The sequence below is a fragment of the Scyliorhinus torazame genome, chromosome 31 (genome assembly GCF_047496885.1).
Source record: "Scyliorhinus torazame isolate Kashiwa2021f chromosome 31, sScyTor2.1, whole genome shotgun sequence".
Classification (NCBI taxonomy): domain Eukaryota; kingdom Metazoa; phylum Chordata; class Chondrichthyes; order Carcharhiniformes; family Scyliorhinidae; genus Scyliorhinus; species Scyliorhinus torazame.
Genome location: NC_092737.1, coordinates 10,366,854 through 10,394,400, shown reverse-complemented (window position 1 = coordinate 10,394,400; position 27,547 = coordinate 10,366,854). Strand labels below are relative to the sequence as shown.

The 27,547-nt window shown below is 54.7% G+C and overlaps 2 protein-coding genes across 9 annotated transcripts in view; one reads left to right on the top strand and one right to left on the bottom strand.

Moving 5' to 3' along the window:
• Positions 1 to 96: 96 nt before the first annotated feature.
• Positions 97 to 27,261, bottom strand: LOC140404669 (uncharacterized). Of its 8 annotated transcripts, none has more exons than XM_072493315.1 (4): positions 26,462 to 26,606; positions 17,611 to 17,881; positions 12,851 to 13,474; positions 97 to 814 (listed from the first exon to the last, which is right to left on the bottom strand). In XM_072493315.1, exons 3-4 carry the CDS (start codon positions 13,416 to 13,418, stop codon positions 609 to 611), a joined length of 774 nt encoding a protein of 257 aa, XP_072349416.1. In that variant the 5' UTR covers positions 13,419 to 13,474; positions 17,611 to 17,881; positions 26,462 to 26,606; the 3' UTR covers positions 97 to 608. The 8 variants fall into 8 exon arrangements, with proteins under 8 accessions (XP_072349416.1, XP_072349414.1, XP_072349415.1 ...); XM_072493313.1 differs by lacking the exon at positions 26,462 to 26,606 and adding an exon at positions 24,111 to 24,349; XM_072493314.1 differs by lacking the exon at positions 26,462 to 26,606 and adding an exon at positions 24,152 to 24,349.
• The window catches only part of tnfsf12 (TNF superfamily member 12), a 112,470-nt gene continuing 101,070 nt past the window's right edge, over positions 16,148 to 27,547 (top strand). The window contains exon 1 of the mRNA XM_072493320.1: positions 16,148 to 16,243. Within this exon, the coding sequence (XP_072349421.1) occupies positions 16,217 to 16,243 (27 nt within the window). The 5' untranslated portion in view covers positions 16,148 to 16,216. The remainder of the gene's footprint in view (positions 16,244 to 27,547) is intronic.

Sequence of the window (27,547 nt, the reverse complement as noted above, 5' to 3'; positions counted from 1 at the left end):
CTTCCCTCGCCTCAGTCCAAGATGGCCGACCCTTTTACGCTGAGACTGTGACGCCTCCCCCATCTCCGCCCCACCCCCACCCCAACTCCCCCCACACCACCCCCACTCATTCTAGAACCGGGGACAACAGCCTCTGAGCATCTATCCTGCCAAACACTCTCAGGATTGTCCACTCTTCAATGAGATCGCGTCTTTGTTGTTCTAGAATCTGCAGAATATATTCTACATTCATTGAAATGAGGCACCATAATAGTCAACCGTAAGTTTAGTCTGGGATCTAAAAGGCAGGAAGCAATTGTTGTTGGAGAGGAGAGGTGACCCTCCCACGACCTGCTCACAATTGTTGCTGAAGAGTTCAATGCGTTAACGTCACATTTTCACGGGCGTGAGTTTTATTTGTGAAGCGGTCATCGTGTTTGTTCTCACGAGGACTTGCTGTCTCCCTGCGGAAAAAAGCCCGTACAGAATCGATGGATAAAAGCCTCGTGGGCAACGTTGAGGATTTCGGCCATCGCCCCCATGAGGGGGACGAGCCGCCAATTGATTTTCTTTCTCCCCGAGTCAAAGAATAATCGAAGATTGAAGGCAGGCGGGAGACGGGCTGACGATCAGTCCCCTTCCTCCTCACCGCCAGCAAGCTCTTGGACTGAGAAATCCCTGCTCAGATCCTCCATGGCGTGGTCCCCCGTGTCCAGACGGTGTGGGGCCCGGAAGGACGTGGCCCGCTGCAGAAATTCCTGATGCATCCTCACCTCCGCCTCCTCGTCGCTTTCCAACTGCCGGCTGAGCTCGGATTGCTCATCCAACGAGCTCCCTGTGGAAACAACGCACACGTCAGTTCGTCCACCAGGAACCTAGCCCTGAGCCGCGACCCATAATCCAGACAAACAACCTGTTTTTATATTTATTGCTCGGTTCAAGGTGTTGCCTGATTGGGTGCCAATGTAAATCAGCAAGCAACTCTCCGGCTGACGCGGAACTGAGACAGCGTCAGGATCACCACGCTGTGAGAGGGTCAGTACTGAGGGAGCGCCGCACTGTCAGAGGGTCAGTACTGAGTGAGTGCTGCACTGTTAAAGGGTCAGTACTGAGGGAGTGCCGCACTGTCAGAGGGTCAGTACTGAGGGAGTGCTGCACTGTCAGAGGGTCAGTACTGAGGGAGTGCTGCACTGTCAGAGGGTCAGTACTGAGGGAGTGCCGCACTGTCAGAGGGTCAGTACTGAGTGAGTGCTGCACTGTCAGAGGGTCAGTACTGAGGGAGTGCCGCACTGTCAGAGGATCAGTACTGAGGGAGTGCTGCACTGTCAGAGGGTCAGTACTGAGGGAGTGCTGCACTGTCAGAGGGTCAGTACTGAGGGAGTGCCGCACTGTCAGAGGGTCAGTACTGAGGGAGCCCCGCACTGTCAGAGGGTCAGTACTGAGGGAGTGCCGCACTGTCAGAGGGTCAGTACTGAGGGAGTGCCGCACTGTCAGAGGATCAGGACTGAGGGAGTGCCGCACTGTCAGAGGGTCAGTACTGAGTGAGTGCCGCACTGTCAGAGGGTCAGTGCTGAGGGAGTGCAGCACTGTCAGAGGGTCAGCACTGAGGGAGCGCTGCACTGTCAGAGGGGCAGTACTGAGGGAGTGCCGCACTGTCAGAGGGTCAGTACTGAGGGAGTGCTGCACAGTCAGAGGGTCAGTAGTGAGGGAGCGCCGGCATGTCAGAGGGTCAGTACTGAGGGAGTGCTGCACTGTCAGATGGTCAGTGCTGAGGGAGTGCTGCACGGTCAGAGGGTCAGTACTGAGGGAGTGCCGCACTGTCAGAGGGTCAGTACTGAGGGAGTGCCGCACTGTCAGAGGGTCAGTACTGAGGGAGGGCCGCACTGTCAGAGGGTCAGTACTGAGGGAGTGCTGCACTGTCAGAGGGTCAGCACTGAGGGAGCGCTGCACTGTCAGAGGGGCAGTACTGAGGGAGTGCCGCACTGTCAGAGGGTCAGTACTGAGGGAGTGCTGCACAGTCAGAGGGTCAGTACTGAGGGAGCGCCGCCATGTCAGAGGGTCAGTACTGAGGGAGTGCTGCACTGTCAGATGGTCAGTACTGAGGGCGTGGTGCACTGTCAGAGGGTCAGTACTGAGGGAGTGCCGCACTCTCAGAGGGTCAGTACTGAGGGAGTGCTGCACTGTTAGAGGGTCAGTACTGACGGAGTGCCGCACTGTCAGAGGGTCAGTACTGTGGGTGTGCCGCACTGTCAGAGGATCAGTACTGAGGGAGTGCCGCATTGTCAGAGGGTCAGTACTGAGGGAGTACCGCACTGTCAGAGGGTCAGTACTGAGGGAGTGCCGCACTGTCAGAGGGTCAGTACTGAGGGAGTGCCGCACTGACAGAGGGTCAGTACTGAGGGAGTGCCGCACTGTCAGAGGGTCAGTACTGAGGGAGTGCCGCACTGTCAGAGGGTCAGTACTGAGGGAGTGCCGCACTGTCAGAGGGTCAGTACTGAGCGAGTGCCGCACTGTCAGAGGGTCAGGACTGAGGGAGTACCGCACTGTCAGAGGGTCAGTACTGAGGGAGTGCCGCACTGTCAGAGGGTCAGCACTGAGGGAGTGCCGCACTGTCAGAGGGTCAGTACTGAGGGAGTGCCGCACTGTCACAGGGTCAGTACTGAGGGAGTGCTGCACTGTCAGGGTCAGCACTGAGGGAGTGCTGCACTGTCAGAGGGTCAGCACTGAGGGAGCGCTGCACTGTCAGAGGGGCAGTACTGAGGGAGTGCCGCACAGTCAGAGGGTCAGTACTGAGGGAGTGCTGCACTGTCAGATGGTCAGTACTGAGGGCGTGCTGCACTGTCAGAGGGTCAGTACTGAGGGAGCGCCGCCATGTCAGAGGGTCAGTACTGAGGGAGTGCTGCACTGTCAGATGGTCAGTACTGAGAACGTGCTGCACTGTCAGAGGGTCAGTACTGAGGGAGTGCCGCACTCTCAGAGGGTCAGTACTGAGGGAGTGCTGCACTGTCAGAGGGTCAGTACTGACGGAGTGCCGCACTGTCAGAGGGTCAGTACTGTGGGTGTGCCGCACTGTCAGAGGATCAGTACTGAGGGAGTGCCGCATTGTCAGAGGGTCAGTACTGACGGAGTGCCGCACTGTCAGAGGGTCAGTACTGTGGGTGTGCCGCACTGTCAGAGGATCAGTACTGAGGGAGTGCCGCATTGTCAGAGGGTCAGTACTGAGGGAGTACCGCACTGTCAGAGGGTCAGTGCTGAGGGAGTGCTGCACTGTCAGAGGGTCAGTGCTGAGGGAGTGCCCCACTGTCAGTGGGTCAGTACTGAGGGAGTGCCGCACTGTCAGAGGGTCAGTACTGAGGGAGTGCTGCACTGTCAGAGGGTCAGTACTGAGGGAGTGCCACACTGTCAGACGGTCAGTACTGAGGGAGTGCCGCACTGTCAGAGGGTCAGTACTGAGGGAGTGCCGCACTGTCAGAGGGTGAGTACTGAGGGATTGCCGCACTGTCAGAGGGTCAGTACTGAGGGAGTGCCGCACTGTCACAGGGTCAGTACTGAGGGAGTGCAGCACTGTCAGAGGGTCAGCACTGAGGAAGCGCTGCACTGTCAGAGGGGCAGTACTGAGGGAGTGCCGCACTGTCAGAGGGTCAGTACTGAGGGAGTGCTGCACAGTCAGAGGGTCAGTACTGAGGGAGTGCCGCACTGTCAGAGGGTCAGTACTGAGGGAGTGCCGCCATGTCAGAGGGTCAGTACTGAGGGAGTGCTGCACTGTCAGATGGTCAGTGCTGAGGGAGTGCTGCACTGTCAGAGGGTCAGTACTGAGGGAGTGCCGCACTGTCAGAGGGTCAGTACTGAGGGAGTGCCGCACTGTCAGAGGGTCAGTACTGAGGGAGTGCCGCACTGTCACAGGGTCAGTACTGAGGGAGTGCTGCACTGTCAGCGGGGCAGTACTGAGGGAGTGCCGCACTGTCAGAGGGTCAGTACTGAGGGAGTGCTGCACAGTCAGAGGGGCAGTACTGAGGGAGTGCCGCACTGTCAGAGGGTCAGTACTGAGGGAGTGCTGCACAGTCAGAGGGTCAGTAGTGAGGGAGCGCCGGCATGTCAGAGGGTCAGTACTGAGGGAGTGCTGCACTGTCAGATGGTCAGTGCTGAGGGAGTGCTGCACGGTCAGAGGGTCAGTACTGAGGGAGTGCCGCACTGTCAGAGGGTCAGTACTGAGGGAGTGCCGCACTGTCAGAGGGTCAGTACTGAGGGAGGGCCGCACTGTCAGAGGGTCAGTACTGAGGGAGTGCTGCACTGTCAGAGGGTCAGCACTGAGGGAGCGCTGCACTGTCAGAGGGGCAGTACTGAGGGAGTGCCGCACTGTCAGAGGGTCAGTACTGAGGGAGTGCTGCACAGTCAGAGGGTCAGTACTGAGGGAGCGCCGCCATGTCAGAGGGTCAGTACTGAGGGAGTGCTGCACTGTCAGATGGTCAGTACTGAGGGCGTGGTGCACTGTCAGAGGGTCAGTACTGAGGGAGTGCCGCACTCTCAGAGGGTCAGTACTGAGGGAGTGCTGCACTGTTAGAGGGTCAGTACTGACGGAGTGCCGCACTGTCAGAGGGTCAGTACTGTGGGTGTGCCGCACTGTCAGAGGATCAGTACTGAGGGAGTGCCGCATTGTCAGAGGGTCAGTACTGAGGGAGTACCGCACTGTCAGAGGGTCAGTACTGAGGGAGTGCCGCACTGTCAGAGGGTCAGTACTGAGGGAGTGCCGCACTGACAGAGGGTCAGTACTGAGGGAGTGCCGCACTGTCAGAGGGTCAGTACTGAGGGAGTGCCGCACTGTCAGAGGGTCAGTACTGAGGGAGTGCCGCACTGTCAGAGGGTCAGTACTGAGCGAGTGCCGCACTGTCAGAGGGTCAGGACTGAGGGAGTACCGCACTGTCAGAGGGTCAGTACTGAGGGAGTGCCGCACTGTCAGAGGGTCAGCACTGAGGGAGTGCCGCACTGTCAGAGGGTCAGTACTGAGGGAGTGCCGCACTGTCACAGGGTCAGTACTGAGGGAGTGCTGCACTGTCAGGGTCAGCACTGAGGGAGTGCTGCACTGTCAGAGGGTCAGCACTGAGGGAGCGCTGCACTGTCAGAGGGGCAGTACTGAGGGAGTGCCGCACAGTCAGAGGGTCAGTACTGAGGGAGTGCTGCACTGTCAGATGGTCAGTACTGAGGGCGTGCTGCACTGTCAGAGGGTCAGTACTGAGGGAGCGCCGCCATGTCAGAGGGTCAGTACTGAGGGAGTGCTGCACTGTCAGATGGTCAGTACTGAGAACGTGCTGCACTGTCAGAGGGTCAGTACTGAGGGAGTGCCGCACTCTCAGAGGGTCAGTACTGAGGGAGTGCTGCACTGTCAGAGGGTCAGTACTGACGGAGTGCCGCACTGTCAGAGGGTCAGTACTGTGGGTGTGCCGCACTGTCAGAGGATCAGTACTGAGGGAGTGCCGCATTGTCAGAGGGTCAGTACTGACGGAGTGCCGCACTGTCAGAGGGTCAGTACTGTGGGTGTGCCGCACTGTCAGAGGATCAGTACTGAGGGAGTGCCGCATTGTCAGAGGGTCAGTACTGAGGGAGTACCGCACTGTCAGAGGGTCAGTGCTGAGGGAGTGCTGCACTGTCAGAGGGTCAGTGCTGAGGGAGTGCCCCACTGTCAGTGGGTCAGTACTGAGGGAGTGCCGCACTGTCAGAGGGTCAGTACTGAGGGAGTGCTGCACTGTCAGAGGGTCAGTACTGAGGGAGTGCCACACTGTCAGACGGTCAGTACTGAGGGAGTGCCGCACTGTCAGAGGGTCAGTACTGAGGGAGTGCCGCACTGTCAGAGGGTGAGTACTGAGGGATTGCCGCACTGTCAGAGGGTCAGTACTGAGGGAGTGCCGCACTGTCACAGGGTCAGTACTGAGGGAGTGCAGCACTGTCAGAGGGTCAGCACTGAGGAAGCGCTGCACTGTCAGAGGGGCAGTACTGAGGGAGTGCCGCACTGTCAGAGGGTCAGTACTGAGGGAGTGCTGCACAGTCAGAGGGTCAGTACTGAGGGAGTGCCGCACTGTCAGAGGGTCAGTACTGAGGGAGTGCCGCCATGTCAGAGGGTCAGTACTGAGGGAGTGCTGCACTGTCAGATGGTCAGTGCTGAGGGAGTGCTGCACTGTCAGAGGGTCAGTACTGAGGGAGTGCCGCACTGTCAGAGGGTCAGTACTGAGGGAGTGCCGCACTGTCAGAGGGTCAGTACTGAGGGAGTGCCGCACTGTCACAGGGTCAGTACTGAGGGAGTGCTGCACTGTCAGCGGGGCAGTACTGAGGGAGTGCCGCACTGTCAGAGGGTCAGTACTGAGGGAGTGCTGCACAGTCAGAGGGTCAGTACTGAGGGAGCGCCGCCATGTCAGAGGGTCAGTACTGAGGGAGTGCTGCACTGTCAGATGGTCAGTACTGAGGGCGTGCTGCACTGTCAGAGGGTCAGTACTGAGGGAGTGCCGCACTCTCAGAGGGTCAGTACTGAGGGAGTGCTGCACTGTCAGAGGGTCAGTACTGACGGAGTGCCGCACTGTCAGAGGGTCAGTACTGTGGGTGTGCCGCACTGTCAGAGGATCAGTACTGAGGGAGTGCCGCATTGTCAGAGGGTCAGTACTGAGGGAGTACCGCACTGTCAGAGGGTCAGTACTGAGGGAGTGCCGCACTGTCAGAGGGTCAGTACTGAGGGAGTGCCGCACTGTCAGAGGGTCAGGACTGAGGGAGTGCCGCACTGTCAGAGGGTCAGTACTGAGGGAGTGCCGCACTGTCAGAGGGTCAGTACTGAGGGAGTGCCGCACTGTCAGAGGGTCAGTACTGAGGGAGTGTCGCACTGTCACAGGGTCAGTACTGAGGGAGTGCTGCACTGTCAGGGTCAGCACTGAGGGAGTGCTGCACTGTCAGAGGGTCAGCAATGAGGGAGCGCTGCACTGTCAGAGGGGCAGTACTGAGGGAGTGCTGCACTGTCAGATGGTCAGTACTGAGGGCGTGCTGCACTGTCAGAGGGTCAGTACTGAGGGAGTGCCGCACTCTCAGAGGGTCAGTACTGAGGGAGTGCTGCACTGTCAGAGGGTCAGTACTGACGGAGTGCCGCACTGTCAGAGGGGCAGTACTGAGGGAGTGCTGCACTGTCAGATGGTCAGTACTGAGGGCGTGCTGCACTGTCAGAGGGTCAGTACTGAGGGAGTGCCGCACTCTCAGAGGGTCAGTACTGAGGGAGTGCTGCACTGTCAGAGGGTCAGTACTGACGGAGTGCCGCACTGTCAGAGGGTCAGTACTGTGGGTGTGCCGCACTGTCAGATGGTCAGTACTGAGGGCGTGCTGCACTGTCAGAGGGTCAGTACTGAGGGAGTACCGCACTGTCAGAGGGTCAGTACTGAGGGCGTGCTGCACAGTCAGAGGATCAGTACTGAGGGAGTGCCGCACTGTCAGAGGGTCAGTGCTGAGGGAGTGCCCCACTGTCAGTGGGTCAGTACTGAGGGAGTGCCGCACTGTCAGAGGGTCAGTACTGAGGGAGTGCTGCACTGTCAGAGGGTCAGTACTGAGGGAGTGCCACACTGTCAGACGGTCAGTACTGAGGGAGTGCCGCACTGTCAGAGGGTCAGTACTGAGGGCGTGCTGCATTGTCAGAGGGTCAGTATTGAGGGAGTGCCGCACTGTCAGAGGGTCAGTACTGAGGGAGTGCTGCACAGTCATAGGGTCAGTACTGAGGGAGTGCCGCACTGTCAGAGCGTCAGTACTGAGGGAGTGCCGCACTGTCAGAGGGTCAGTACTGAGTGAGTGCCGCACTGTCAGAGAGTCAGTACTGAGGGAGTGCCGCACTGTCAGAGAGTCAGTACTGAGGGAGTGCCGCACTGTCAGAGGGTCAGTACTGAGGGAGTGCTGCACTGTCAGAGGGTCAGTACTGAGGGAGTGCCGCACTGTCAGAGGGTCAGTACTGAGGGAGTGCCGTACTGTCAGAGGGTCAGAACTGAGGGCGTGCAGCACTGTCATAGGGTCAGTACTGAGGGAGTGCAGCACTGTCAGAGGGTCAGTACTGAGAGAGTGCCGCACTGTCAGAGGGTCAGTACTGAGAGAGTGCCGCACTGTCAGAGGGTCAGTACTGAGGGAGTGCCGCACTGTCAGAGGGTCAGTACTGAGGGAGTGCCGTACTGTCAGAGGGTCAGAACTGAGGGCGTGCCACACTGTCAGAGGGTCAGTACTGAGGGAGTGAAGCACTGTCAGAGGGTCAGTACTGAGGGAGCGCCGTACTGTCAGAGGGTCAGTACTGAGGGAGTGCCGCTCTGTCAGAGGGTCTGTACTGGGGGAGCGCCGCACTGTCAGAGGTACAGGACTGAGGGAGTGCCGCTCTGTTAAAGGGTCAGTACTGAGGGAGTCCCGCACTGTCAGAGGGTCAGTACTGAGGGAGCGCCGCACTGTCAGAGGGTCAGTACTGAGGGAGTGCCGCTCTGTCAGAGGGTCAGTACTGAGGGAGTGCTGCACTGTCAGAGGGTCAGTACTGAGGGAGTGCCGCACTGTCAGAGGGTCAGTACTGAGGGAGCGCCGCACTGTCAGAGGGTCAGTACTGAGGATGTGCCGCACTGTCAGAGGGTCAGTACTGAGGGAGTGCCGCACTGTCAGAGGGTCAGTACTGAGGGAGTGCCGCACTACCAGAGGGTCAGTACTAAGGGAGTGCCGCAGTGTCAGAGGGTCAGTGCTGAGGGAGCGCTGCACTGTCAGAGGGTCAGTACTGAAGGAGAGTTACACTGTCAGAGGGGCAGTACTGAGGGAGTGCCGCACTGTCAGAGGGGCAGCACTGAGGGAGTGCTGCACTGTCAGAGGGTCAGTACTGAGGGAGCGCCGCACTGTCAGAGGGTCAGTACTGAGGGAGTGCCGCACTGTCAGAGGGTCAGTACTGAGGGAGCGCCGCACTGTCAGAGGGTCAGTACTGAGGGAGTGCCGCACTGTCAGAGGGTCAGTACTGAGGGAGTGCCACAGTGTCAGAGGGTCAGTGCTGAGGGCGCGCTGCACTGTCAGAGGGTCAGTACTGAGGGAGTGCCGCACTGTCAGAGGGTCAGTACTGAGGGAGTGCCGCACTGTCAGAGAGTCAGTACTGAGGGAGCGCCACACTGTCTGATGGTCAGTACTGAGAGAGTGCCACACTGTCAGAGGGTCAGTACTGAGGGAGTGCCGCACTGTCAGAGGGTCAGTACTGAGGGAGTGCCGCACTGTCAGAGGGTCAGTACTGAGGGAGTGCCGCACTGTCAGAGGGTCAGTACTGAGGGAGTGCCGCACTGTCAGAGGGTCAGTACTGAGGGCGTGCCGCACTGTCAGAGGGTCAGTACTGAGGGAGTGCCGCACTGTCAGAGGGTCAGTACTGAGGGCGTGCCGCACTGTCAGAGGGTCAGTACTGAGGGAGTGCAGCACTGTCAGAGGGTCAGTACTGAGGGAGTGCTGCACTGTCAGAGGGTCAGTCCTGAGGGAGTGCTGCACTGTCAGAGGGTCAGTCCTGAGGGAGTGCTGCACTGTCAGAGGGTCAGTACTGAGGGAGTGCTGCACTGTCGGAGGGTCAGTCCTGAGGGAGTGCTGCACTGTCAGAGGGTCAGTACTGAGGGAGTGCCACAGTGTCAGAGGGTCAGTGCTGAGGGCGCGCTGCACTGTCAGAGGGTCAGTACTGAGGGAGTGCCGCACTGTCAGAGGGTCAGTACTGAGGGAGCGCCACACTGTCAGAGGGTCAGTACTGAGGGAGTGCCGCACTGTCAGAGGGTCAGTACTGAGGGAGTGCCGCACTGTCAGAGGGTCAGTACTGAGGGAGTGCCGCACTGTCAGAGGGTCAGTACTGAGGGAGTGCCGCACTGTCAGAGAGTCAGTACTGAGAGAGTGCCGCACTGTCAGAGGGTCAGTACTGAGGGAGTGCCGCACTGTCAGAGGGTCAGTACTGAGGGAGTGCCGCTCTGTCAGAGAGTCAGTACTGAGGGAGTGCCGCACTGTCTGAGGGTCAGTACTGAGAGAGTGCCGCACTGTCAGAGGGTCAGTACTGAGGGAGTGCCGCACTGTCAGAGGGTCAGTACTGAGAGAGTGCCGCACTGTCAGAGGGTCAGTACTGAGGGAGTGCCGCACTGTCAGAGGGTCAGTACTGAGGGAGTGCCGCACTGTCAGAGGGTCAGTACTGATGGAGTGCCGCACTGTCAGAGGGTCAGTACTGAGGGAGTGCCGCACGGTCACAGGGTCAGTACTGAGGGAGTGACGAACTGTCAGAGGGTCAGTACTGAGGGAGTGCCGCACGGTCACAGGGTCAGTACTGAGGGAGTGCCGCACTGTCAGAGGGTCAGTACTGAGGGCGTGCCGCACTGTCAGAGGGTCAGTACTGAGGGAGTGCCGCACTGTCAGAGGGTCAGTACTGAGGGCGTGCCGCACTGTCAGAGGGTCAGTACTGAGGGAGTGCAGCACTGTCAGAGGGTCAGTACTGAGGGAGTGCTGCACTGTCAGAGGGTCAGTCCTGAGGGAGTGCTGCACTGTCAGAGGGTCAGTCCTGAGGGAGTGCTGCACTGTCAGAGGGTCAGTACTGAGGGAGTGCTGCACTGTCGGAGGGTCAGTCCTGAGGGAGTGCTGCACTGTCAGAGGGTCAGTACTGAGGGAGTGCCACAGTGTCAGAGGGTCAGTGCTGAGGGCGCGCTGCACTGTCAGAGGGTCAGTACTGAGGGAGTGCCGCACTGTCAGAGGGTCAGTACTGAGGGAGCGCCACACTGTCAGAGGGTCAGTACTGAGGGAGTGCCGCACTGTCAGAGGGTCAGTACTGAGGGAGTGCCGCACTGTCAGAGGGTCAGTACTGAGGGAGTGCCGCACTGTCAGAGGGTCAGTACTGAGTGAGTGCCGCACTGTCAGAGAGTCAGTACTGAGAGAGTGCCGCACTGTCAGAGGGTCAGTACTGAGGGAGTGCCGCACTGTCAGAGGGTCAGTACTGAGGGAGTGCCGCTCTGTCAGAGAGTCAGTACTGAGGGAGTGCCGCACTGTCTGAGGGTCAGTACTGAGAGAGTGCCGCACTGTCAGAGGGTCAGTACTGAGGGAGTGCCGCACTGTCAGAGGGTCAGTACTGAGAGAGTGCCGCACTGTCAGAGGGTCAGTACTGAGGGAGTGCCGCACTGTCAGAGGGTCAGTACTGAGGGAGTGCCGCACTGTCAGAGGGTCAGTACTGAGGGAGTGCCGCACTGTCAGAGGGTCAGTACTGAGGGAGTGCCGCACTGTCAGCGGGTCAGTACTGAGGGAGTGCCGCACTGTCAGAGGGTCAGTACCGAGGGAGTGCCGCTCTGTCAGAGAGTCAGTCCTGAGGGAGTGCCGCACTGTCTGAGGGTCAGTACTGAGAGAGTGCCGCACTGTCAGAGGGTCAGTACTGAGGGAGTGCCGCACTGTCAGAGGGTCAGTACTGAGAGAGTGCCGCACTGTCAGAGGGTCAGTACTGAGGGAGTGCCGCACTGTCAGAGGGTCAGTACTGAGGGAGTGCCGCACTGTCAGAGGGTCAGTACTGAGGGAGTGCCACACTGTCGGAGGGTCAGTACTGAGGGCGTGCCGCACTGTCAGAGGGTCAGTCCTGAGGGCGTGCCGCACTGTCAGAGGGTCAGTACTGAGGGAGTGCCGCACTGTCAGAGGGTCAGTACTGAGGGCGTGCAGCATCTTTCCAGATCTCTCGCAGCTGCAAGGAAGAGTCATTCTCAACCCTGAATGTTAACTCTTTCTTCCTCCTATGGACAGATGGATGCTGCCAGACCAGCTGAGATTTTCTCGTTCTCTCTCAGCTTTTGCAGTATTTATCTTTTCAGAAAATATTCCTTTGTGTAAAAATCTGGCAGGAAAAGCGCCCTTTAAAAAGGGATTAAACAATTCTATTCAGAGCTTGAAAGGTGATTTAATCGTTTTTCCTTTTAACGAGCTCTGCCATTAAACATTAAAGTTTAAGTGTTGAGGGAATCATTTACATTTTAATCTCTCCTTTCTCAGTGATGTGGGGGCATTTCCATCTCCCAACATCTCTTTTCTGTGATATCCTCATTTAGGTTGATTTTTGAGGTCATGACCAATTCTTATCCGCATGGCTGGAACCAATTTAACCTGTTGGTGCCTGTAGATAAGGGAGCGTCTCTAAATTTCATACCAAGAACTGATCTGAAAAGCACCTGGTGTAGGTAAGGGAACGTCCTTCAATGGAAAGGAGGGTGCGCGTTTCTGCCACGCCTTTCACAATGCCGGGACGCACCAGCCAATCGAAGCCTGGCCGCTGTTGTACCGTAGGAAACCCTGCAACCAGCGCGCGCACAGCAAGATCCCGCAAACAGCACCGTGATGACAGCTGGACGACGGTTTGGTGTCGTTGGCCAAGGGGGGGGGGGGGGGGTAGCCGTTGGCCAAGGGCCAGAGAGGGCCTTTGCCAGATTGTTACCATGGCTGCGAGGGTTAACTGATAGGGTCAGCCCCGCACAAACTTGGCTTGTGGGCCGTTGAGGTTGAAAGGTTGAGGGGTGATGCAGTTGAGGTGTTTAAAATGACAGGAGGTAGTTCGGATCAATGGTGAGCCGCCATTTTGAACAGCTGCAGTCCTGATCGGTGAAGGTGTTGTCGGTGGGGGTGGTGGGGGGGGGGGGGGGGGGGGGGGGATTCTGACCCAGCGACGGTGAAGTGTGTGTGACTTGGATGGGGAACTTGGAGCAGGTGGCGTTCCCTATGTGTCGGCTGCCGCTGAGGTGGGGAGGTCGCTGATGGGAAAGCTTTGGGAGGTGCCTGAGTGGACTGGCTGGGGGTGGATGGGGGACGCGCAAGACCTGGGCCGTACGGTCCCAGGAAACTCTCCCGCTCCGGGGGCGCTGCTCACCTCCATCTGCATGGCTGTGAGGTTTATCCGCTTCCTCAGAACCGCGACCAGTGGCTGAAGAGGGAAGCGGCAATGTTTGCCGGCTGTACGTCTCGTGCCATTGACTGAACGCCGTCTCGAAGGACTTTGCCAAGCAAACCGTGATGGCCTTGGCCTTCTCCGCCTTGTTGCACAGGAAGACGCGGCACTGGAGCTGCCCTTTGCTCTTGCAGATGTAGAGGAAGATGTTGGTGTGGCCCCTATCGGCCGTGCAGTAGGCGATGTCATGGAGGTAAGTCTTGGTGATCTGCCGGCCGCTCGAGATCTCCTTCACTTCCAGATAGCGCGGCCGCACCACCAGGGCGTGGTCCTTACTGGCCTTGCAGGACTCCTTGCCCACCAGACGGTTGACCACCTCCCTGGTCTGCTCAACCTGCAGCGAGTAGATCTTCTCCATCCCCATGTAGTGCACCTTGAAGAGCGGGTCGCCATGGGACAGATTCTTGGTCTTGTCCTTCTTAAACCTCCGACGGAAAACGGCCGGCGAGTTTTTGATACTGTGGATGAACTGGAAATTGTTGAGCGACATGACGTCAAACGCCCCGTGGCCCTCTTCGAACCCCTCTTGAGACGGGTCGGTTAGACCTGGATTGTGAGAAGAGAAAAGAGACTTTGTTGAGTTTGTTCTCGTCTTCCCCAGCATCGTGGGCGCTGCTGGGGGGTGGGGGGGCCAACATTTGTTGCCCATCCCTAATTGCTCTGAGTGTCTCGCTCAGGCATGTCGGAGGGCAGCTAAGGGGCAACCACATTGCTGTGTGGGGCCTGGAGTCACATGTAGGCCAGACCGGGTAAGGACGGCAGATTTCCTTCCCGAACCCAGGTGGATTTTACCACAATCGTTTCATGGTCACCATTGGACTTTTAATTCCCGATTTTAAAAATATATTGAATTCAACCCTCACGGTCTGCCTTGGTGGGGATTCGAACCCTATTCTCCAAGAGCAGCACCCTGGGCTTTTGGATTACCAGTCCAGTGACAATACCAGTCCCTCCCCAAGAGCAGGAAACAACGTGGGTCAACTTGTATTCCTGCAATACCGTTCACGGCCGCAGGGTGACCCCTCGCAACTTTGCTGTCATTTTTGAAGTGCAGTCAGGTGTTGCTGGTTGCATCCACGCACAGCAAGATCCCACGAGCAGCGACCTACTATTGATGTTTTTATTTTGTTAATCACGTTGGTTGAAGGATAGATAGTTGCCCAGGATCCCCAGGGAGAACCTGCCCTCCCCCACCCTCTTCCCTCTCTTTAGGGATCCCATACACCCACTCCTGAGGGTGCGGGCCTCGGCCCCGCAGCCAGTCCCAAGGACAGTACAGAGCTGGCTCGGTCATAGAAGGCAGAGAGTAGCAGTGGAAGGGTGTGTGTCTGATTGGAGGGCTGTGACTACTGGTGTTCCACAGGGATCAGTGCTGGGACCTTTGCTGTTCGTAGTATATATAAATGTTTGGAGGAAAATGTAACTGGTCTGATTAGTAAGTTTGCGGACGACACAAAGGTTGGTGGAATTGCGGATAGCGATGAGGACTGTCAGAGGATACAGCAGGATTTAGATCATTTAGAGACTTGGGCGGAGAGATGGCAGATGGAGTTTAATCCGGACAAATGTGAGGTAATGCATTTTGGAATGTTTAATGCAGGTAGGGAATATACAGTGAATGGTAGAACCCTCAAGAGTATTGACTGTCGGAGAGATCTAGGTGTACAGGTCCACAGGTCACTGAAAGGGGCAACACAGGTGGAGAAGGTAGTCAAGAAGGCATACGGCATGCTTGCCTTCATTGACCGGGGCACTGAATATAAAAATTGGCAAGTCATGTTGCAGCTGTATAGAACCTTAGTTAGGCCACACATGGAGTATAGTGTTCAATTCTGGTCGCCACACTACCAGAAGGATGTGGAGGCTTTAGAGAGGGGGCAGAAGATATTTACCAGGATGTTGCCTGGTATGGAGGGCATTAGCTATGAGGAGCAGTTGAATAAACTCGGTTTGTTCTCACTGGAATGACGGAGGTTGAGGGCCGACCTGATAGAGGTCTACAAAATTATGAGGGGCATAGACAGAGTGGGTAGTCAAAGACTTTTTCCCAGGGTAGAGGGGTCAATTACTAGGGGGCATAGGTTTAAGGTGAGAGGGGCAAGGTTTAGAGTAGATGTACGAGGCAAGTTTTTTACGCAGAGGGTAGTGGGTGCCTGGAACTCGCTGCCGGAGGAGGTGGTGGAAGCAGGGATGATCGTGACGTTTAAGGGGCATCTTGACAAATACATGAATAGGATGGGAATAGAGGGATACGGACCCAGGAAGTGTAGAAGATTTTAGTTTAGACGGGCAGCATGGTCGGCGCAGGCTTGGAGGGTCCCATGGTGGGGAGTTTATAACGCTGATGGGGTTCTATGAAGGGGGAGGGGGTGAAGGAGGAGGCGCATGTGGGGCATAGATGCCAGCACATTCCAGTCGGGACAAAGGGCTTGTTTCTGTCCTGCAAACTCTAGGACATATGATCTTGAATCCTACCCGACCTGCCTAGTTCCAGTTAATCTCTCCGCTTCTTAGAGCCCAGCCTTGCTTCATTCCCAATGTCTGCAATACTGACTCCTCACCCAACTCCGTCACACACACTCGAAGGCTTGCCCGACGCGAGAATCAAAACGGCTAAGTTCCAGAAAACATACCTGGCAAACCCACCCTGGGCGGTGGTGGTTAGGCTTGCAGACGGTGTTGTCGAACTTACTCCGTTTCCAACGCAGCTCTTTCTAATCCCGTGGCAGCCACAGTAACTCGCCCACTAATTAAATTCTAAATAATTAACTCACTTTTTCCTCACCCCGTGTTTAGGGAATTAAATCTTTCCCTGGCAACCGCACTGCCAATGGAAAGAGGCAAGCACAAATTGAAGACCGTCCTCAGAGTCAGCCACACATCAACCACAACACCCAAAGGCTTGCTTTTAAACGAGGAGCTATTACACCTTGTACTGATGTAATTGTGTGTGTGACTCTGTCTAAACTCCCCCCTCCCCCCTTTTGTTTATCAGTCCAGAGCTGGGTAATAATAGACAGAATCCATTGTACACAACAGCCAATGATTGTGCATCCAGCTCCCGCAAACTGAAGATTGATCGAGACCAGATAAAGTTGTCTCAATGATATTGGTCAGGAATAAATATTTGCCTCCCTGCACGAGCATATTAGGGAGGATCACCCCCTCCCCCTCCCTTCCCCCGGCATCCGGGCGTCCTTCGAAATAATAATGGTGTTCCACAGGGATCGGTGCTGGGACCTCTGTTGTTTGTACAATAGGTAGACGACTTGGGCAGAGAAACGGCGAATGGAGTTTAATCCGGACAGATGTGAGGTAATGCATTTTGGTAGGTCTAACATAGAGGGGAAATGCACCGTAAATTCTGAGGAATATAGAAAGTCAGAGAGATCTGGACGTGCAGGCCCACAGATCTTTGAAGGTGGCAACACAAGTGGACAAGGTAGTCAAGAAAGCATATGGAATGTTTGCCTTCATTGGACGGGGCATCGAGTATAGAAACTGGCAAGTCATGCTACAGCTGTATAGAACCTTGGTAAGGCCGCACTTGGAATATTGAGCACAATTCTGGTCGCCACACTATCAGAAGGATGTGGGGGCTTTGGAGAGGGTGCAGAGGAGGTTTACCAGGATGTTGCCTGGTCTGGAGGGTGTTAGCTGTGCGGAGAGGCTGAATAGACTCGGACTGTTTTCATTAGAAAGACGGAGGTTGAGGGGTGACCTGATAGAGGTCTGCAAGATTATGAGGGGCATGGATTGAGTGGATGGGCAGGCACTCTTTCTCAGGGTGGAGGGGTCAGTCACCAGGGGGCATAGGTTTAAGGTCTGTGGGTCAAAGTTTAGAGGAGATGTGCGAGGCAGGTTTTTTACGCAGAGGGTGGTGAGTGCCTGGAACGCGTTGCCAGGGGGAAGCAGATATATTAACGGCGTTCAAAAGGCATCTTGACAAACACACGGATAGGACGGGTATAAAGGCATACAGCACAAGGAAATGCTGAGTGTTTTGGCAAAGGTTGGTATCATGGCCGGTACAGGCTTGGAGGGCCGAAGGGCCTGTTCCTGTGCTGCATTGTCCTTTGTCACATCTTTCTCACCACCCAAGAGGGCAGACGGAATCTCGGTTCAATGTCCCATCCGAGAAACGGCACTTCCGACAGTGCGGCGCTCTCTCGGTACTGCACAGCGAGTGTCAGCCTGGAGTGCGACTTGAATCCATGACCCACCGACTCAGAGGTGATCATTGGCGGCACCCAATACGTCCTGGGTGAGAAGGCTCTCACTGGTGACACAAAGGGTTGGCTTTGCATTAAAGTCACGCCAATGGTGCTGAAACGATCTGGAGTAACGATGCGGTGCGAGCTGCCCTCTTCCACCTCGACTTTACAATCCTCATTCTTCTCTACAATCCCTCCGTGCCCCCGTCCCTCTCCCCGTCTCCTCTTGCAGCCCTCTTGAGTTTTCTTCCCTCCTCCAATACCGGCCTCTTCAGAACCCCCCCCCCCCCCTCTGTTTTCCAACGCTGCACTATTGGCCGTGCCTTCAGCTGCCTGAGGCCTAATCCCTGAAATGTCCTCCCTAAACCCCTCGTCCTCCCTCTCTCTCCTTGAGCTCCTTCCCAAATCCGATATCTTTAACCGAGTGCCTGCCGTAACATCTCCTTATGCGCCTCAATGTCAAATTACCTCCGGGGGCTGGGGACGTCCCGGTAGGTTGAAGGTGGCTATATCAACGCAGGTTGTTGTTGTCCCAGTCTACTCCAGATCAGTTTTCAGTCATCAAATGTGAGGCGCCCCCTTATCTTTGCGAATCCTGAGCAGCTGATTGAAACCAGGCTGATAGGAATCCTCACGTCTTGGTAATCGACCGGCCAAAAATAAATATTTCACTGTGAACGCTTAGAGATACAACCGTTCCATCTGGGAGCTTGCTGTGCACACGGCGGGGCAGCATTCCCTACAATACAAGAGTGACTACATTTTAGAAAGTACTTCTTCCAGCCTTGTCCCGCTAACACATTCTGCTATCTTACCGTGACAATTAACACCACCTCTTTAGTCCTGAATTCACCCCAGCTGTGCCTTTGTCCACGGCATGTTTGTTTCCCGTCTTTATGGATTTGCGGATGACACTAAAGTCGGTGGCGTTGTGGACAGTGCAGAAGGATGTTGCAGGTTACAGAGGGACATAGATAAGCTGCAGAGCTGGGCTGAGAGGTGGCAAATGGAGTTTAATGCAGAAAAGTGTGAGGTGATTCATTTTGGAAGGAGTAACAGGAATACAGAGTACTGGGCTAATGGTAAGATTCTTGGCAGTGTGGATGAGCAGAGAGATCTCGGTGTCCATGTACATAGATCCCTGAAAGTTGCCACCCAGGTTGAGAGGGTTGTTAAGAAGGCGTACGGTGTGTTAGCTTTTATTGGTAGAGGGATTGAGTTTCGGAGCCATGAGGTCATGTTGCAGCTGTACAAAACTCTGGTGCGGCCGCATTTGGAGTCTTACGTGCAATTCTGGTCGCCGCATTATAGGAAGGATGTGGAAGCATTGGAAAGGGTGCAGAGGAGATTTACCAGAATGTTGCCTGGTATGGAGGGAAGATCTTATGAGGAAAAGCTGAGGGACTTGAGGCTGTTTTCGATAGAGCGAAGAAGGTTTAGAGGTGACTTAATAGAGGCATACAAAATGATCAGAGGATTAGATAGGGTGGACAGTGAGAGCCTTTTTCCTCGGATGGTGATGGCTAGCACGAGGGGACATAGCTTTAAATTGAGGGGAGATAGATATAGGACAGATGTCAGAGGTAGATTCTTTACTCAGAGAGTAGTAAGGGCGTGGAATGCCCTGCCTGCAACAGTAGTGGACTCGCCAACACTAAGGGCATTCAAATGGTCATTGGATAGACATATGGACGATAAGGGGACAGTGTAGATAGAACATTACAGCGCAGTACAGGCCCTTCGGCCCTCGATGTTGCACCGACCTGTGAAACCACTCTAAAGATGGGCTTTAGAGTGGTTTCACAGGTCGGCGCAACATCGAGGGCCGAAGGGCCTGTACTGCGCTGTAATGTTCTATGTTTATTTAATTGGGGTTTAAAGCGTTTTTGGGCTTCTTGAGGTTGCGGGGAAAATGCAAGTTCCCGCTGATTATTTTACTTCCCAAAGGACGGGTGTGATTGGTCGGGAAAGGGTGAGGAGGGATGGAAAGGGTGGGAAAGTTTCAATTTGAAAACGAGAGAATTTAATGCGTTTAATATACCTGCATCCCATCTGGCATGATGTTTGCGAGGAAGGAACCTGAGCATTACATCATCTGGGACCCAGGCCTGGGCCTGGGCCGAGGCCTGTTCATCGGTTGCTAAGCAATGGCATCCAAAATCACCCGTAGAGATTGCAGTAATCTCAGCAGCTGAGGTTTCAGGAAGGTTTGTGTGTGTGTGTGGGGGGGGGGGGGGGGGGAGACATGAGCGAGAAAGAAAGAGGAAATTTAGAACCTGTGTGACTCTTTACCACAGAGAGTTGTCGAGCTGTGTTCTAGGCTGAGAGAGACAGATTTTTAATCAAGTGAGGGAATCGAGGGTTATGGGGATACGGCGGGACGGAAGTAAAGAACCTACCTATGACATCTGTCCTCTATCTATCTCCCCTCAATTTAAAGCTATGTCCCCTCGTGCTCGACATCACCATCCGAGGAAATGGTGTCCACCCTCGTTCGAATACGATGACGGTGGCGGCCCTGGGGTACCAGAGAGATTTTGTGGAGTCAGCCCCCACGGTGTGAGGCGTAAGAGGCCATTCAGCCCCTCGAGCCATTCAATTGCGGCCGATCCGTGGCGTGGCTCCACATACTCGTCTTTGTTCCCACGCAACCCCGACGGCTGACAAAAATCCATCGCTCCGTTTTCAAATTAACAATGGGCCTCGCTTGAATTGCCAGATTCCAGCTCTATTCGTTCGCTAAATTTAAAAGCCCCAAGTGCTGTGGTGGGGATTTGAACTCTTGTCTCTGCATCATGAGTCCCGACCACTGGATTACCTGTCCAGTAATATAACCACAGCCTCCGCCTTCCCTGTAGGCTAAGGGCCTGGTGTAGAAAGAGTTTATGTGGGACTGGGCGCAGTAAAGCGATCACCTGACATAAAGGATCACATTGCCGCTTTAACTTGTTGGGTTGGTTTTACCGACAGGCCGCATTATTTATCTCTTCTCAGTTCTTTTTGGGCAGCACGGTAGCATTGTGGATAGCACAATTGCTTCACAGCTCCAGGGTCCCAGGTTCGATTCCGGCTTGGGTCACTGTCTGTGCGGAGTCTGCACATCCTCCCCGTGTGTGCGTGGGTTTCCTCCGGGTGCTCCGGTTTCCTCCCACAGTCCAAAGATGTGCAGGTTAGGTGGATTGGCCATGCTAAATTGCCCTTAGTGTCCAAAATTGCCCTTAGTGTTGAGTGGGGTTACTGGGCTATGGGGATAGGGTGGAGGTGTTGACCTTGGGTAGGGTGCTCATTCCAAGAGCCGGTGCAGACTCGATGGGCTGAATGGCCTCCTTCTGCACTGTAAATTCTATGATATTCTATGACCTGAATCTAGAGGGCAGTCTTGTACTGGGCAGAGACCTGCGTAGAGGCAAGCATGGAGACATACCCTATGAATGGACATAGTTATAAGTAGTTAATAAGCATTTACTATTAAACTATACAAGACCTACCGAATAACATAACATCCCTGCTCCGCCATTCATTTTGATCATTGCTGATCATCCAATTCACTGCCCTAATCCCACTTTCTCCCATATCCTTTGATCCCCTTCACCCCTATTGCTATATCTAACTGCTTCTTGAAAACATACAATGTTTCGGCCTCAACTACTTCCTGTGGTAGCGAATTCCACAGGCCGACCGCTCTCTGGGTGAAGAAATGTCTCCTCATCTCTGTCCTCAATGGTCTCCCCCGTATCCTCAGACTGTGACCCCCTGGTTCTGGACACTCCCCACCATCGGGAACATCCTTCCTGCATCGACCCTGTCCAGTCCTGTTAGAATTTTATAGGTTTCTATGAGATTCCCACCTCATTCTTCTGAACTCCACGGAATATAATCCGGACCGACTCAATCTCTCCTCCTACATCAGTCCTGCCATCCCAGGAATCAGTCTGGTAAATCTTCACTGCTCTTCCTCTATAGCAAGAACCCATTTACCCGCAGGGGATCAAGCACCGTCTGCCCCGCATGTGGCAGAGTCTGCGGACTGGACTCGGGACCCATTGAGTGGAGGAACGTCAACCTCAACCCAGAGGCCCCACCGCAGCCTCCGGACACCCACGCCCCACCCCCACTTCACCCAGCTTACCTCTTCCGGGGTCGCCGCCTGCCCTCTCACCCCACCTCTTATGAGCGAGGTCCTCCTGGGCCCGACCCCTGGCACAGGCAACCTGGCATCTGGGCACCTTGGCAATGCTGGCCCGGCACCCTGGCAGTGCCAGGCTGCTAGTGCCAAGGAATCGAGGTGGCGGAGGGAGTGCCAGGGTACCACCGTACCTAATGCCCAACCCCAAAGGGCTGCCGAAGAAGAAAGAGAGGCCATTCGGCCCCTTGAGGCTGTTCTGCGCCATTCGATGAGAGCATGGAAGATCTGCATCCGAACTCCGTAACCCTCAATACCCAACAACCTATCAATCTCAGTTTTTTTTTGGGGGGGGAATTTGAGTGTCCCGGGGGACCTCCCCAGGTGCCATTACGCCTGGTCCACAGATGTGACGTTAAGCCGAGACCCTGGACGTAATAGACCCGCAGTGACCAGCGTTTTGAAGAAGAGCAGGGTGGAGTTCTCCCCGGTGTTCTGAGACCAATATCTACCCCCCCCCCACCCATCAGCCCCCCGAACCCCCCCCACCCCCACCCCCCATCAAAACTGCACAAACAGGTCACTTGGCTATTATCCCATTGCTGTTTGTGGGATCCTGCTGTGCGCGAATTGGCTGCCGTGTTTCCGACATCACAACAGTGACTGCACCTCACCAGAGTACTTCATTGGCGGTAAAATGTTTCTGACGCCGAATGAGGTTCAACTCCCAGCCTGGCCATTTGAGAAGTAAATTCAGTTCAGGAGGTAGAAAACTGTTGATGAATCTGTTGTATTTGTCGGTTAAGAACCCAACACGGTTCGCCGATAAGCCTTCAGGGAAGGAAGTCTTCCCTCCTTCTCCAGTCTGGGCCTACATGTGATCCAGTCCCTCACCAAAATGGCCGCCGACTCGCTTCCCCACAAAAAGCAGTTGAGGTTGGCGGCTCGGCTGAAAATTTCAAAACTGAGATTGATAGGTTGTTGGGTATTGAGGGTTGTGGAGTTCAGATGCAGATCCTCCATGCTCTCATCGAATGGCGCAGAACAGACTAAAGGGGCTGAATGGCCTCCCTTTCTTCTTCGGCAGCCCTTTGGGGTTGAGGTTGACGTTCTTCCACTCGATGGGTCCTGAGTCCAGTCCGCAGACTCTGCCACATGCGGGGCAGGCGGTGTTTGATCTCCTGCGGGTAAATGGGCCTTGTTTGGATAGTCGTGCGATCTCTCCAGTGCCCTGGGTAAAGTCTGTTGACGTGCAGGGTGCCAATCCTAGAGTCCCTACAGTGCAGTAGGAGCCCATCGGATCTGCACCGACCCTCCGAAAGAGCACCCTACCCAGGTCTACTCCCCTGTCTACCCTGCCCTATCCCCCTAACCCTGAAACGAACCCATGGGACACTAAGGGGCAATTGATCATGGTCAATCCATCTAACCTGCACATTGTTGGACCGTGGGAGGAAACCGGAGCTCCCGGAGGAAACCCACGGGGGATAACGTGCAGACTCTGCACAGACAGTGACCCAGCAGGGAATCGAACCTGGGACCCCTGACGCTGTGAGGCAGCAGTGCTAACCACTGGGCCACCCTCCAGAAGTCGGCTGGGACGTCTGGCCACTTTAGGGAGGATTTTAGCACATCCCCACTGCCCCCCGGGAGTCTCCACCCCCTCTCGCTCCTATGCCTAGTGTTGTGTTATGTTATTGCTCGTAACATAAGCTGCCACTTGATGTAGGCTCTGCTGAAAGTTCTCCAGGCTCGGAGATAAGTTTAACGTATTTATTGAACGATTAACAATGCTCTTAAATGAGTTCGACACTCTACTAATCTGCCTCTAGTAACTCAGTCTATTCTGCTAACTATACAAGCTTGCTCTCGACCATGTGTTAGGGTGTGATGTTGCTGATAATCAACACTGTCCAAGTCTCTAGGTTTCTGCCGGTGGAAGAGGCAGAGCCTGTGTGCCTTGTCCTTTTTATATGGGGCGTGTAGTGCCCCCTTGTGGTAATGCCACCTCTGGGTGTCCTGATTACCCATTGGTTGTGTCCTGTTCCGATGACCCATTGGTTGCGTGTCTGCATGTCATGACATCTCTTGTGCTCCCTCTAGTGGTTACTTAGTTGTGGTGGATTTACATTAACCCCTTGTGTATATGCAGTGATGCATATCACAACACCTACCCCCTGAAGTGGTCCGGCTGCCCACTCCCGTCAAGGACGGGAAATAAATGCCAAGACTTTCGACAACGCCTACATCCGGAGTGTAAATATTAAGAGAGATAAAGGATGGCGGGTTTTAGATCCATGGACATAATTTTTAAAAACGAGACAAAAAAAAAAACATGTAAATGCACGGAACCCTCCCCAGTCAGCTCCCTGGTCTCTGAAACCGTGTGGGCCACTAGTCCTAACTCACAGAGCGACTTTGCTTCACTGGCCGCTGTCTTGTACAGGCTGGATCGAGATCGCGAGCAGATTCTGTCGGAGTCGCTCCCCCCCCCCCTTACACACACACACACACTCCAGTTATCCTTGCAGACAGCCAAGGGCAACCCTGTGTGCGATCCTGAGTTAATCCCTGACCCCGCTCACCACCCCCCTCCCACCGCCCGCCGTCCGCTCCACCAAGAGTAAAAGAAGACCCCCCCCCCAAAAACAAAAACACCCCCAGGGTTTAAAAACTCAGACAGTTTTAACAATCAGCTCTCCCTTCAGATAGAGAAGCTTTATTCTTCCCGAACTCTTTAGCAGACTGAGAGAAGCCAGCAGAAAAACCCGTCCCACAATTATATTCCCCGCAAACGTTACTGATACTTAACCGGCGAGTTTAAGCACTGAAGGTGTCGATTTACCTGTTCTCCGCAAACCAAAAGCACTTTGCCGTTCGACTTACTTACGACCTGTTGTCTGCCTCTCTCGCTCGCCTTCTCTCTCTCTCTCTCTCTCTCTGGCATTACTCCAAGTCTGTTACTATTTGCAGCCAGTGAGGTTAGAAGTCACGACGAACATCAGTCAGTCAGCACACTGAAGCGGAGGCAGCCCCTATAACGCCTTTTTGTTTCCGCGACACGTAACTGCACGTAGTCAGTTATTTGGCTCAAAAGCGTCTCTGCACGTTTGAAGGCGGGGTGGGGGGAGTGGGTCGGGTGGGGGTGGGGGGGGGGGGGGGAAGGAAGAGGCATTAGAGTCCGCTCTGAATGGAGGTCGTCCCAAAGGCTTGTGGAACCCAAATACAGGGCGGCGCAGTGGTTAGCACTGCTACCTCACAGCGCCGAGGACCCGGGTTTGATCCCCACCCCGGGTCACCGTCCGCGTGGCGTTTGCGCATTCTCCCCGTGTCTGCGTGGGTAGGTGGATTGGCCACACTAAATTGCCCCTTAATTGGGGAACTAAAGAATTGGGCGCTTTAACCCCCCACAGTCACTTCTCCCCCCCCCCCCCCCACATCGATAAACCCCGATCTAAAATTGTACCCCATAGCTCCCTTAAACAGCTCCACAGACATCGCCCCCCCTCCCCCTCAGTCCCCAGGTGCAGTCTGCAATAAGAACCAGTGAGTTGATGCACTGAACCTACTGTTACATACACTGAGTTCTCTCGCTCTGCGCGTGGAATTGCTCTTCACCAGAACATTTACTAAAACAATGCCACACCCTCTTAACCCTACACGGCCCTGACTGCTCCCACTCTCGTGTTTCCCAGTGAAAGGCCCCCTTCCTCCCATCAGAAGCCCAAGTTGCTTCAAGGGGAATGCACACGGTGTAAGCAAAGGACCTTTTGGGCGTGAGGGACACTGATTTAAAGGGCCCCTCCCTAACGAGAGAGGTCAATGGAAGTGTTCTTGCCGAAATCTTCCCTCCCCGTGATGACTTCCTTGGCCAAATGGCCACGGCTGATGCAGGAGGTTGGACAAGGAGGCTGGGAAGGCAGTCAGATTCACCACGGAGGGTTGGGGGTGGGGGGGTGGGGGTGGGGGGGGTTGCTGAGAGGGTGCGTATTGGTGGATGGCGGCCATCCACCACACATCCTGACCTCAACCATAAATCTTCCCAGGAAGGGGGTAGCAGAGGATGGAGGGGGTTCAGAGTGAGTCTTCGGAACGCTGATCATTGATCATAGATTCCTCCACCCGTTCCTTGGCCTCAATACCCCTCTGCACTTTGGGAATGAGGGAGGCGGAGGGTGGAGGTCAGGGCTCAAAGAAGTCGAGGGCAGAAGTCAGAGAAGTGGAGAGCGGAGGTCAGAGGCCCACACTAAAAATCAACGGGAGAAAAATAAAGTTTGTCATACAAACAGGAAACGCTGGATAAACTCAGCAGGTCTGGCAGCATCTGTTGACGCTTCGAGTCCGTATGGTCCTTCTTCAAAGCCGAAGAGAGATTGGAATGCGATTAACTGTATACTGGGGAGGGAGGGGGGTGCGCAGAATGGAAGGCCAGGGATACGGAGAGGCAGACGAAGATGTCATTGACACAAGACAAATTCCCATGAGCGAATCAAACGTTTTCGCATATAATCAGCGTACAATCTGAGGTAGAAGATTTCAGCCGTGACACGCTATACGAACATTAACCTCACCGCAGTCAACCTCATTTTCTCGAGGGATGAGGCAGGTAATTCAGGCCGTCAATGCGTTAAAGACACTCCCACTCCTTGCGCCAAATGCCAGTGATGTTTCAAAATGGCGACTACCCACGCCCATGCTGGCGGTTCACCTTCATACACTTGGCATATAAATTGACCCATGTGTCTGGAGGGAATTGTCAAGGTTTCAACGCCTGATATACACGCCAACGGTAAATCTAGCAAGATCCCAGGTGCTGTAATTACATCTTCCCATGGCGGCGCCACATTGCCACGCCTGGGCAAACAGTGCAGTTCCCATGTGACGCGTTTACATAGCATTTTGCATTATAACCACAGGTTGGTCAGATTTGCGCACTAGAATTAGGATTTTGAATGTGTTAATGGATACGAAAGAACTCCTTCGTAAACTCCCCCCGGCCCCCCCCTCACTCCCCCCTCATTTTCCACGTAAATGTTGAAACTGTTCCTCGATGTCCTCCAAGATTAACCCGTGAGAAGGTATGGACCAGGTTGGAACAAATTTAAATGTTGTACGATCCTACAGCGGATGAGGGAGTCCATTCGGCCCATTGTGGCCTCTGTCAGCCCTTCTGGAGAAGCTATTATTCCCACTTACCCCACTCATCAATTTCTCCATCACCCGGCAAGTCTTTCCTTTTGCAAGTTCCTTTTGGGAAGCTCCCATTGAATCTGCATCTGTCGCGATTGGTGGCAGAACCTTGCGGATCATAGCAACTTGCTGCCGTTAAAATATTCTCCCCGCTCTGGTTTCCTTTTCCAATTCCCTTCAATCCGTGTCTCTCTGGCTTCCAATCGTCCAGCCGCTGGTGACTATTTTTCCCTATCCACTCCATCAAAACCCCTCGCGATTTTGAATCAGAAACATGAACCACAGGAACAGGAGTAGGCTATTGGGACCCTCAATCCTGTCCCACCATTCATTGCGATCATGGCTGACCTATGACCTGTTCTCCACTTGCCCAAATCCCTTGATTTTCCAATAGCGCATCAAAATCTATCCATTTTCGATCAATTGAACAACCCGTGTCCTCGGATTTTTGCCGTTTTCTTGAGTGCGAACAGTTTTTCCCTACTTAACCTGACCGTAGCCCTCAGGATCTTCGATACCCTCTAATCAAGACTCCTCCCCTATCCTGACACTGTGACCCCATGTTCCAGACTATCTAGTCAGGGAGGTCAAAGTCAGCCTTTCAGTATCAAGCCCATGAAGAATTTACATTTTTTTTAATGTATTAATTCCAGGGATGTGGCCTTCGCCGACTAGGCCCGGAAATCCATTAATGCCCTTCGATCAGGTTGCCTCCCATTCTTTTACAATTCCGGGGAATCTTGGCCCATTCTAATCAATAAAACAATTTAGTTTGGCTGAAAAGCTAGGCCCCGTGCTTGGTCTAACTGTCTGGAAACCCGCTCGGTCACGCTGTGGAGACCGTCAGAGCTGGAACAATAGGAGAGATTCCTTGTGGGGAAAATGAGAGACTGGACTTCCGCTGGAATAGCTGCCAATTGCACAGGAAGTTTGCATATGCCTTATCACATCTGCCTGGGCGTCCCGGAGCGCTTTACAAACAATGAGTCACACTGAGGTTTAAGTACTTACTGCCGGGCTCAAAGCCTCCCGTCTCGCTGCCCGAAGGTCAAGAGTTCAAGGCCAGAGACTTGAGCGCAAATTCAAGGCTGA

Bases quoted from the DNA above. Each gene is read 5' to 3' on its own strand.
- LOC140404669 (XM_072493311.1), bottom strand. From the start codon at position 26,699: ATGGAGTGGATAGGGAAAAATAGTCACCAGCGGCTGGACGATTGGAAG. The intron at 13,475-26,461 runs GTAAGTGGGAAT...CTCACAATCCAG, and splicing joins TGGAGAAATTGATGAGTGGG to GTCTAACCGACCCGTCTCAA. The intron at 815-12,850 runs GTGAGCAGCGCC...TTGTTTCCACAG, and splicing joins TCACAGCCATGCAGATGGAG to GGAGCTCGTTGGATGAGCAA.